Source organism: Vulpes lagopus, chromosome 8, assembly GCF_018345385.1.
Source record: "Vulpes lagopus strain Blue_001 chromosome 8, ASM1834538v1, whole genome shotgun sequence".
Lineage (NCBI taxonomy): Eukaryota > Metazoa > Chordata > Mammalia > Carnivora > Canidae > Vulpes > Vulpes lagopus.
Window position 1 is genome coordinate 70854087 of NC_054831.1, and position 12214 is coordinate 70866300.

Sequence of the window (12214 nt, forward strand, 5' to 3'; positions counted from 1 at the left end):
CGATAGGAGTCCATTCACCATTCATTGTGAGCACTAAGCTGTAAGTGTCTTTTCAACATTGTCAGGCATCAGTCTGGATATAGGATGACAGCCAAGTTAGGGCAGAAATGGTAGAACAGACACAGTGAATTCCAAGGATGTTCCTGGGAAGTCTTTGTTTTCAAGCTCTTATTACTAGAACAGCGCTAGAGTGCACATCTTAAAGCACAAATCTTTATGCACTTGTGGTAAGTTTCTCCAGGGCAGCAGTTTTTCATCTCAGGACTCCTTCACCTTCTTAAGAATTATTAAGGACCCCAAAGAGCTTTTATTATTTGGATTATATTTACAGATACTTATTACATTGAAAACTGAAACAAAAATTTTTAATATTACTATTTTATAAATCAGGTAGGGAAAGCCAAATACTGTATGATCTCACTTATATGTAGAATCAGAAGAAACCAAAAATAACAGATACAGAAAACAGATTGACAGTTTTGCTGTAGGGGTGGGAGAAATGATTGAAGAGGGAGAATCACAAGGTATAAGTTTCAAGTTATAAGAAAGTCATGGGGATGCAATGTACAGATGGTGACTATAGTTAAGACTGTCGCATATTTGAAAGTTGCTAAGAGTGCAGACCTTAAAAGTTCTTAACACAAGAAAAAAATTGTTACTACATGCAGTAATGGATTTTAACTAAGCTTATTATGATCATTTTGCAATATATACAAATATTGAATCATTAACTTATACATGTGAAAGTAATATAATGTTATATGTCAATTGTATTTTAGTTTTAAAAAAGAATAAATAATTGAAAATATATGTATTATTTCCTTTAATAACAATATAACAATAATAAACAGATTACCTAAATAACATTTTTTATGAAAAATAACTTTTCCAAAGCAACAAAATTAAGTATGGCATGTTTTACATTTTTGCAAATCTCTTTAATGTCTGACTTACTAGAAGACAGCTGGGCTCACATATCTACCTCTGCATTCTGTCTGTTGTGATATATTATTTTGGTTGAAGCATGTGAAAAAAAAAATCCTTCACATGAAGTCTTGAAGATACGGAAAAGAACAAGTATATTAGTAGCTATTCAGATCATTTTGAGTATTCCCAATCTGAAAGCATATTTAATTAATTTTCCGTACCCTGTTAGATTAAAATCCATTGTGTGTCTGGTCCTTTCATCATTCCTTTACCAGTGAATGAGTCTGTAACATATATCGGTCATTTGGAAAATAATGGCTCATTGAGCTAGAAAGATCTTCCAGATATTAACAGTTCATATATAAGATCAAAAAGTCTCATTCATTGATATTCCAACCATTGTCCTCAAAAAAGTATATAATATAGTTCATGGTGGAGGATACTTTAAATTGCACCCTGAAAGCTCAAATTTTATCAGTGGCAACAAATCCCACCAATATTTTCCTTGAAGTGATAGACTCACATCACTGATTTTCAAGATGTGCCAGATACCCAAGTCTGAATGACCGTAGTATGCTAGTCCTACTTTGAAGTGGTGTTCTGTGAAAAAAGTGACTAGTTCAGCTCCCAGCTCCATCACCGATGGGCTTCTCTGAGACAACCTTTATGATTCAGTACGCAAAGAAGTGCTCTGTGCGTGTGTCCTTCCATGGCATCACACAAGATGTGAAAAGGATGAGCTCTGGAGTGTCGAGTTAGTACAGTTAATAATTCTTAATAGAAAAAAATAATTCTTAATCAAGGACATGCTTAAGTGGAACTTTTTTTTTTTAATCCATGAGGGTGTGGTGGTAAAGAATAAAAAGACCACCAGGTGTACCACCATTGCTTCTGCCATCTTCATGCAGATGTCCACGTGGTGAACAAGGCAAATAACTTGGTAGTGCTGGTATGAAAATCATTTTGATTTCTCAGACTTCTGGAGGGGTCTCAGATACCCCCCGGGGTTCACAGACCACATTTTGAGAACTGCTGCCCTAGTGTCTATACTCAGGGTGAACTGCTGAGGCTGAGGATCAGACGCATCGCTGATGTTACTTAGAGCTGGCCATAGAGCTCACCAAAGTATCTCTTAGCAGAGTGTGTCCTCACTAACATTTGGTTATCATCAGACTTTAAATTTAGGCCACTCTAATGGGTATCAAATGATAATATTGTTTTTCATTTGTATGTTCTTATTAGTAATGAATTTGAACATCATCTCATAAATCTGTTAGCCATTTTATACCAATCATATATTTGCCTCTTTTTCTTTTTAACTGTAATCTTCTTGATTTCTATTGGTTCTTCCATATGTTGAATACTGATATTTATATTGTGCGCTATTTCTGGGTTCTCTCTTCTGTTCCACTGGATCTCTGGTGTCTGTTCCTCCACCAATACCACTCTGTCTTGGTTACTGTAGTTCTAAGTCCTTTTTTTTTTTTAAGATTTTATTTATTTATTTTTGGGAGAGAGAAAATGAGCATAAGCCAGGGGGAGGAGCAGAGGGAGAAGCAGACTCCCCACTTTCCTGTTACGGTATAAGCATATAGTTCTGTAAAGGTCCTTCCCTGCACTGCTCTAGCTTCATCCTACAGATTTTGGTATGTCGTATTTTCATTTGGTTCTATGTATGTATGTATATATGCATGTGTTTATTTATTTTTAAAGATTTTATTTATTTGAGAGACAGAGTGCACATGAGCAGAGGAGAGGGGCAGAGGGAGAAGGAGAAAGACTCCCCGCAGAGCAAAGAGCCTAATGTAGGACTCGATTCCAGGACCCTGAGATCATGACCTGACCCAAAGGTGGATGTTTAACTAACTGAGCCACCCAGGCGCCCCTGTTTTGTTTTGTTTTTTAATTTGTTTTGAAACTTCTCCTTTGAGCCTTGGATTCCTTAGAATTCTGTTGTCAACTTTGACCTGCCCAGAGATTTCCTGTTGACTTCTAGTTTCATTCCATGATGGTTGGAGAAGACACTGTATGATTTCAGCTCTATTAAGCTTCTTGAGATTTATTTTAAGCCCATATGGTCTGTTTTGGAGAAGGTGTGTGAAATGTATAATCTCTTTTCAGGTGAAGCATTCAATATATGTCATTTACGTCTTATTGTACTCAGATTTTCTGCCTCCTTGATAATTTTCTTTCTAGCAGCTCTGTCAGTTGATGAGAGTCCCCAACTATGACTTTGGACTTGTCTATTTCTCCTTCCACCTCTCTAAGGTTTTTTTTGATGTACTTGGAGGGTCTTGTTTGGTACTTATACATTTAGGACCTTTGTATCTTCTCAGGGGATCCATCTTTGTACCAGCATGTAATACTCCACTTTGTCTCTAGTAATTTCTTTGCTATGAAGTCTACTTTATTGGATATAAATATAGTCACTCCTACTATTTTAAAGATTTATTTATTTATTTTAGAGAGAGAGAGAAAGAATACATGTGTGCATGTAGTAGGGGAGAAAGAGAGAGAAACTTAGGCAGACTGTGCCTTGAGCCCCATGTGGGGCTCAATATCACTACCTGAGCCTAAACCAAGAGTCAGAGATGCTTGACCAGCTGTGCCACCCAGGTGCCCTGTCACTCCTACTACTTTAAAATTAATGTTTGCATTAATTTTACTTTCACAGCCCTTTTACTTTCAGCTTATCTACATCATTGAACCCAAAAGTTTCTTATAAACAGCTTGCAGATGAACCATGTTTCTTTATCCACTCCACCAGTCTTTCTTTTGATTGGTGTATATTTAGGCCATTAATTTGATAATTACTGATAGGCTAGAGCTTAAATCTGCCATTTTATTATTGGTTTTCTCTTTGTTTCCTCTGGTTCTTAGTCCTCTTGTTTCTTTTTCCTTGCCTTCCTGGGGGCTACTTGACTATTTCTTTAGGATTCTCTGTCTTGATGTATTTATGGTGCATTTGAGTGTATTTGTATAGTTTGCATGATGGTTGCACCGAGTATTCCTATATATAGGAATATGTGACTTATCACAGCCAACTAGTATCAACATTTTACCACTTCAGGTGACCTTACTTCCATCAGATCCCTTTATCTTCTTGACTTTTAAAAATTGTCTTGAGTATCAGATGCTGTTAGACCTTGTGTTTCAGTCATTAAGTAGATTTGTAAAACTTATGAGGATAGTTTAGAGCATGTATCAAGATTCCTGCTCTATTGTTCCTTCTTCCTGACACTCTAAGATTCGTTGTATTATTATTGCATTTCTATTTGGAGAATGTCCTTTGGCCAGTCTTAAAGGTATGTTTGCTAGCCACAGATTCTTTTAGTTCCCATTTGTTTGAGAATGTCCTTATTTCTCATTTCTCCTTCATTCCTGAAGGACCATTTCACCAGATGCAGAATTCATGGCTGATTGTTCTCTTCCTTCAGCACTTAAAATATTGTGCCTCTCTGCAGCACCTGGGGGGCACAATTGGTTAAGGTTCAGTTCAGGTCATGTTCTCAGGTCATGAGATGGAGCCCCATGTGGGGCTTTGCACTCAGCACAGAGTCTGCTTGATATTCTCTCCGTCTGTTCCTCCCCCCACTTATGAGTGTCTGCTTGTGCTCGCTCTCTCTCTCTCTCTCTCAAATAAATTATTAATTTTAAAAAATGTGCCACTGGGGCACCTGAGTGGTCAGACAGTTTAACCATCCAACTCTTGATCTCAGCTGAGGTCTTGATCTCTGGATCCTTAGTTCAGGCCCCACATTGGGTTCCGCACTGGGCATGCAGCCTACTTTAAAAGAAAAAAAGGGATCCCTGGGTGGCGCAGCGGTTTAGCGCCTGCCTTTGGCCCAGGGCGCGATCCTGGAGACCCGGGATCGAATCCCACATCGGGCTCCCAGTGCATGGAGCCTGCTTCTCCCTCTGCCTGTGTCTCTGCCTCTCTCTCTCTCTCTCTGTGTGTGTGTGTGTGTGACTAATAAATAAATAAAAATTTTAAAAAAATAAAAATAAAAATAAAAGAAAAAAAAATGTGCCACTTCCTTCTGAAAAAAAAATGTGCCACTTCCTTCTGGCCTCTGTGGTTTCAGGTGAGAAATACGCTGTCATTTGAATTGGTATTCTACTATTGGTAGCGCCTTGTTTCTCTGTGACTACTTTGAAGGCTTTCATCTTTAGTTTTCAGAACTTTAATTAGGATGCATCTTGGAGTAGACATCTTTGGGTTTTTCCTGTTAAGGTTCGCTCAGCTTCTTGATTCTCTTGTGTATGTTTTGCCAGATCTGTCTTTCACTCATTATTTCGTCTGCTTTCACAGTCCCCACATTTCTCTTTATCTTCTGGGACTCCAGTGATAGGAGTGTCTGCATCTTTTGTTACTGTCCCACAGATCCCTGAGACTTAATTCATTTTTTTTTCCAGTTTCTTTTCTCTCTTTTGTTCAGACTGGGTAAATTCTACTGAATTCTTCAAGTGCAATGATTTCTGTCATCTGTCCTCTCCACTCCACTCCTGAGTCCATCCAGTGAGTTTTATTTTTCAGTTTCAATTTTTTTGAGTTGAACATCCTTATTGATACTGAATGTTTAGGTCTTTAATTCATCTCAAATACTAAAGCTGCTAATACAGAGCAGTAGAAAATCACTTTAGTGAAATGTGAATTCCTCAGTGTCTGGGGGGGGAAAAAAGGTTTTGTAAATCAGGAGCATTCAAAAACTGGATAATGCATCCATATAAAATTTTCTCTTCTGCTGAAAGAAATATTAGCAAGAGCATACTTGGGGTATAGTCTCTTCAGCTGTATAATTCAGGCAGATCATAGTTTGAGTTGTAGGCCGACTGCATAGGCCACCACAGCTAATTGAAGCAACCCAAACAATACTGACTCACTTCTTGTATTGAAAGGTGTCCCAGCAATGATGAAACCAAGACCTCGTTTGCATCTCTTTTGATTTTTGGTAGCTTCAGACTCACAGGTGCATGTTGGCAGTACTGATGCCTTTCACAAGTTTCTTGAAACGGCTTCCAGATTTTATCCAACTTCACTTTATGCTGATAGAATTCTGGTTTTGTGCTAAGATATTATTGTGATATAGTATCTTTTAGTTGGAGATGGCAGCATTCTAATCCCTGGAGCTCTTGTTTCTGCAAAAACAGTGACTCCACTTTCATCCCTGTTCTATAGGTCTAGAGAGACTCATTAGTCAGGCTAAGGGAGAACTTTCCTTTCAGAACATTCTGCTTCTTAAGAACGTTATGCAAACTGCCAGCTAGCGCTAGGCTAAGAAAAATACAACTCCATGCTCTTCTCAGGCTCTACCCAATGCATCCCAAGGGCCCCCACTCCAGACTGCCAAGAGAGAGGTAGGAGCTGTTGCTTTTTGTTCTAACAGAAAGTTACGGTACAAGTCAAAAATTAAGAAGCGAGCTGAAATGCATGGATGCAGTTTGTTTCGGAAGGTATTGACCTGACCTGACCTTTGTCCTTTAGAACTCCAGTGGTAAACTAACTGACTTCCTGAGCTTCTACACGCTCCCCTCCACGGTCATTCACCACCCTGCTCACAAGAGCCTCAAAGCCGCCTACTCCTTCTACAACATTCACACGGAGACTCCCCTGCTGGACCTCATGAGTGATGCACTCATCATAGCCAAGTTGGTAAGCGACTCATCCTTTTTGTCCTGTGTGTTTCTCCACATATGTGTGCCAAAGTATGTAAAACCTCTTACTGTATCTTCTCCCGCATAGGTGCAATTCATTTGAGATATGTTTTATTGTTGACCATCAGTCAAAGGAAGAATTATAAGAGTTTCTTTTAAAACTTCAGAGACTAAAAAAAAAATAAAAAAAAAAATAAAACTTCAGAGACTGTTGACATCATTGATTCTATTCCAACTTAACCAAAAAGACATTTTGTGCAAAGTAGAAACTTTTAGCTCTAATAGAAGAATGCATGAAACCTGTGATACAAGGAATATAGGGAAAATACATGGTACCTTGATATAAGGAACATACGTGTTTGGGTGGCAGTGAATAATCAGCAACAATAACCCTTTTTGAACTCAACTAAATATAAATAGTCTCTGAATTTTATTTTTAAAATTAAAGAGTTTAGTATTAAAAACAAAGCTATTTGGGATCCCTGGGTGGCGCAGCGGTTTGGCGCCTGCCTTTGGCCCAAGGCGCGATCCTGGAGACCCGGGATCAAATCCCATATCAGGCTCCGGGTGCACCGCCTGTGTCTCTGCCTCTCTCTCTCTCTGTGACTATCATAAATAAATAAAAATTTAAAAAAAAATAAAGTGGATTTTCCTTTAAAAAAAAAACAAAGATATTTAAAATAAAAGGAATTAAATTAAAAAATGGGTCATACTATATTTGCAATATCTTTCTCTTGGTGTAGTAGTTGTTAAATTCTTGCTACAAATAAACTTTAAGAAGTTGTAGCTGTTATTTCAATGTAATTATTGAACATGAGGAAATATTATTCATGAGAAATTGTGAACAACACATCAAAAGTATCTTCTTTGAAAACTGAAAAGAAAAATTTTTAACATAGTATTCTTGGATCTCCAAATCAACATTATCCTCTGATTCTTTGATCCTATTGCTCTTCTTCAACTACTTCCTCCAAAAAAGGCCAGTAATAAATTATTTAAGGTAAAACGCCTGAGAAATAGAAATCTATTACCCCATTTTATATAATATTTTTACTTGACATTTTCAAGAAATTCAATTTTTACTATTAAAATTTCCTTAATTTATTTCCCAGCATCAGCCCAAGACAAGGACACATTTAAAGTCTTTAAAGCTGTGGCTCAGTCAGAACTTTGAAAAGCCAATAACGAACAGTTCTGGAGATGGAGACTTCTGGCCAAATGTTCTTTCTAAAACAGGGATAAAATATTCTCTGAGATCCTAATAGATTACTTTGTATTAGTGTTAGCCAACATAGTACAGATTTTGATTTGAAATTTTTGGGTGATCTTCCTGACTCTGTCAGACTCACTGTTTTTATAAGACAGTTTTGTTTTTTTAAAGATTTTACTTATTTATTTGACAGAGAGAGAAAGAGCACAAGAATGGGAGTGGCAGAGACAGAGGGAGAAGCAGACTCCCCTCTAAGCAAGGAGCCCAGTGTGGGGCTTGATCTCAGGACCCTGGAATCGTGACCTGAGCTGAAGGCAGATGCTTAACCAACTGAGCCCCAGATGCCCCTGTAAGACAGTTTTAAACTGAGTTCTTAGCCTGTACATAGACTGTAGACATTAAACCTTATTAACGTGTAGTCAAGCTATTAGTAGAGGAATTGCTATACTGAAATATATAATGTAGAAAACACTCCAGTCCTTTGACATTTAAAATTTGAAATTCTTTTTCCACTGGCAGAAAGGATTTGATGTTTTCAATGCACTAGATTTAATGGAAAATAAAACCTTCTTGGAAAAACTCAAGTTTGGTATAGGAGATGGCAACTTGCAGTATTACCTGTACAACTGGAGGTGTCCAGGAACAGATTCTGAAAAGGTAAGTGCTGTGGATACACACCCTTTATAAACGTAATAAGCAGACCTAGGAAATCCCATGCTTGCTGCCCTTAGGACTATTAAGGTGTTTTTAAGTAGCTTTTAAAAAATACTGAGCCATTGTGGTACAACTTATTTTTTCTTGCTTACCTGTTCTTACCATTCTGTTTCTCCCCTCCCTTTAGGTTGGACTAGTGTTACAATAGATGGATTATTTCTATTTCTAGAACTCGGACATCATCACTTGTTAATACTCTATTTAATGATTCCTGGAACTGCCATTCCAAAGAAGAATAAAAGCACAACTTAATGAAATCGGCGTAGTCGGTAACAATCAGAAAAGATGAAAAAAAAAAAACCACCCATACGTGACCAATAGTACATATTTCTAGCTAGAATGTTAACAGTCTTTTTTTTTCACTGTTTACCCATTTGTAGAAGGGATGAAAAGGTAGAGAGAACACATTCCTCTAATTTCCAGACTTTTGGCTGTCTCTCACTGAAGAGAAGGTATTTTTCCACTCTATAGAAAAGGGACTGTTTTTCTACGGACTGGACGGAAGTCACAGAATTGTGTAAGAAAGTCTTTGCTTTTGTGTGGAGATAAACTGCTGCATTTCTATGTATTAAGTGTTGGTCTGTTCGTCCATGTAACAGAATGAAGGATCCATTTGGAAAATTGGTGCTTCCGTCACCTTACGCGCTGTCACTGGGAGCATTTACGGAATCAGCACTTCCGTAGCTCAGTGACAAGTAGGTGGATGTTTAAGTTTAGGGGGAGATAAAAATGTACTGCTGGAAAAAAAAAAAAAATGTACTGCTGACTGGTAAGTACATTTCTTTCTCCAGAAGCAGAATTGCCAAATAAATAAACACACAGATTTGTACTTTGATCTTCAGCAGGTCCGTAGATTGGTTCAAAACTCAAATTTTGTGTGCAGATATGTACAGAGAGTCCACACCCGTGACCGACTCAACTTTGCAGCTGCCGCACACATTCGTGTCTTCTCAGCAGCAGCAAGAGATGTGAGGCAAAGACAATAAAAGCTCTAAGGTCAAAAGAAATGCTCAGTGGAATTATTAGTGCTATCAGGACATTGATAGTTTGAATGTTTTTATTACTTATGCAAAATTGCACATATTCCTTTATGCTGACTTTAAGTTATCATGAAAGCTGTCATGCTAATGGAAAATGTCTTATTTGTAAATAAGTATTCCTAATTTTGTTACTGATGGTGTTTTTATCTAGAACTTGAAAACCCAGGTTTCCCAGTGTACATATATATGTATATATTGCCAGTAGTCAAAGGAATGGGGAGAACATGCTGAACGAGGCCACATGAAACTGGCTTTGACTCAAAAACCAGAGTAGACACTTCTCCCTGCCTTTATAATACCAGTGCCTAGGCTCTTCAGTCCAGAAAAACTTAATTTCAGACAACATGATGGCCTTTCCTTTACGTTCTAAGTGGTCAAATGAAACCAGTCAGATCTCCTATCAGGCAGCAGCTAGCAAACTATGGCCCATGAGCTCAGTCCAGCCTGTCACCTGTTTTTGTACAGCCCACAAGCTTAGTTTTTACATTTTTGAATGGTTGTTGGGTGTGTGTGTGGGGGGGGGAATCAAAGTAATGACATTTTGTGACATGTGAAAATTATAGGACATTCAGATTTCAGTATGCATAAACTTGTTTTGTTTTTTTAAGATTTTATTTATTTCTTCGTCACAGACACACAGAGGCAGAGACACAAGCAGAAGGAGAAGCAGGCTCCCTGCGGGGAACCCGATGCAGGACTCAATCCCCAGATCCGGGGATCACACCCTGAGCCGAAGGCAGATGCTCAACCACTGAGCCACCCAGGCATCCCTCAGTATCTGTAGTTTTGTTTGTTTGGGTTTTTTTTTTGTTTTGTTTTTGTTTTTTTTTTTTATTCATGAGAGAGAGAGAGGCAGAGATACAGGCAGAGGGAGAAGCAGGCTCCATGCAGGGAGCCCGACGTGGGACTCGATCCTGGGTCTCCAGGATCAGGCCCTGGGCTGAAGGCAACGCTAAACCACTGAGCCCCCCCGGGCTGCCCAGTATCCATAGTTTGATTGGAACACAGCCACACTTGCTTACATATTGCCTGTGGCTGCTTCACTGGAAGAGGTAGAGCGGAGTTACTCTGACAGAACTGTGTGGCCCAGAAGGCCTCAAATATTTACTGTCTGGCCCTTTACAGAAAAAAAAACAACAAATTGTTGACCCTGACTTACACTAAAGAGCTGAAAGCCACTCTGCACCCTCCTTACCCTCATCCTAAAGACAAACCCACAGCTGTGACCACCACTAGAGGGCATGCGGGGACCCCACCGTAGTGCATGATTAGGACAGTTGACCTTTCTGAGGACCCAGAGAGGACTTCTCATATAAGACCATTCAGACTCCACCGTGTGCCCTTCTTTCTTAACAGGAGGAGAGTGGCCTCGGAAGCAAAACTGAACCAATTCACCAAAACACCAAGAATTAAATAAATGGGATTTTAACTTAATCTGGAGTCAGGGGTCTAGTTGAGAATTCTGTTGCATTCATTTTTACGGCAGTCTTAGATGATGTGGGTTTTTAGATCATTGCCGAATTGCCAGTCAGAAGTTTTATCACAAGCTCACCTTGTGATGAGACTGTGGGCACTTTTCATTTGTTTACATAATTCTAGTTGTAAGAGAATTCAGATTCTTTCCACAGTCACTTTTAAATACAGTAATAGCATATTTCCCTCTTTGTAATTTAGGCAGATTACTGATGAACATTTCAAAACTGAAGACTGGTAAAATTGCTTGTGTTTATAAAATAGTTATTAGAACTAAATTCCACTGCAATATACACTGTCTTACAGATTCAAAAAAAAACACTGTCCTGCCTTGTCAACAGTGGAAATGCTCTATTTCAGAAGGTGGCTTTCCCTCCCTGACCTTTTTTTTTTTTAGCCAAGATGGCATTCAGTAACATTTAAATGAACAGAGGTGGCCTATTCCCAAGAGTCAGCCAGAATTTAGGCTGAAAATATATTTTAGCAATCCAGTACCTCCCCCTCTAAATTACTAAAGGACTTCTCCGAACACATACTGTAAATAGCAGATGCTTTAACAGACATAGAGCATTGATTATGCTCCATTTCCTAACATAAAGAACCCCAGCCATTGCACAAACCCATCTCTGAGGCCTCAAGCTCCTCGGTTTTTTCATTCTCTTCCTGCCTCATTTGACCTAATTATCAGCATTCTTTTCACCCATGCTGGATTTCCAAGGAGATGAGTTAACCATGCAAAGGGGTGAATTTCAACTATTCACAATAACGTATCAGGGTTTTTCCTATAAACACTTTTCTCCCAAGCTCATGCATATGCTTACCAACAAAGAAAATCAAATCAACAGTAAAAAAAATTCTAAATGTATTGCTTGTTTAGTATCTTTCTTTTAAAACTGGTCAATCTGCAATCCAGTTTCATCTGCATTACTCACTAGAACCTGTTTACTGTGGCACATTTTCCAAGTTTGATAGATGTCAAGTGTTGTAAGACACAGAATTTCTTGCTCACAAGCACTGTACCAGCCTTTTAAAAAGTGAATTTATACAAGCATGGACATTAGCTTCAATAAACTTTTGTTTTGATATTCATATTTTTGAATATTTTCTGCACTTAGTGTTTTTAAGTGTCAGCCTATTTATACAAAGTCTTACACCTAAGGAAGGAACATTACAAAAAGTATCCCAAGAACATATA

The 12214-nt window shown here is 38.4% G+C and overlaps 1 protein-coding gene across 7 annotated transcripts in view; it reads left to right on the forward strand.

Moving 5' to 3' along the window:
• Positions 1-9509, forward strand: part of NMT2 (N-myristoyltransferase 2) — a 68570-nt gene extending 59061 nt beyond the window's left edge. For all 7 annotated transcript variants that reach the window (XM_041766625.1, XM_041766623.1, XM_041766624.1 and 4 more), the window contains 3 exons: positions 6413-6580; positions 8312-8449; positions 8634-9509. In XM_041766625.1, coding sequence (XP_041622559.1) covers positions 6413-6580; positions 8312-8449; positions 8634-8654 — 327 coding nt within the window. In that variant the 3' untranslated portion in view covers positions 8655-9509. The remainder of the gene's footprint in view (positions 1-6412; positions 6581-8311; positions 8450-8633) is intronic.
• Positions 9510-12214: the final 2705 nt, after the last annotated feature.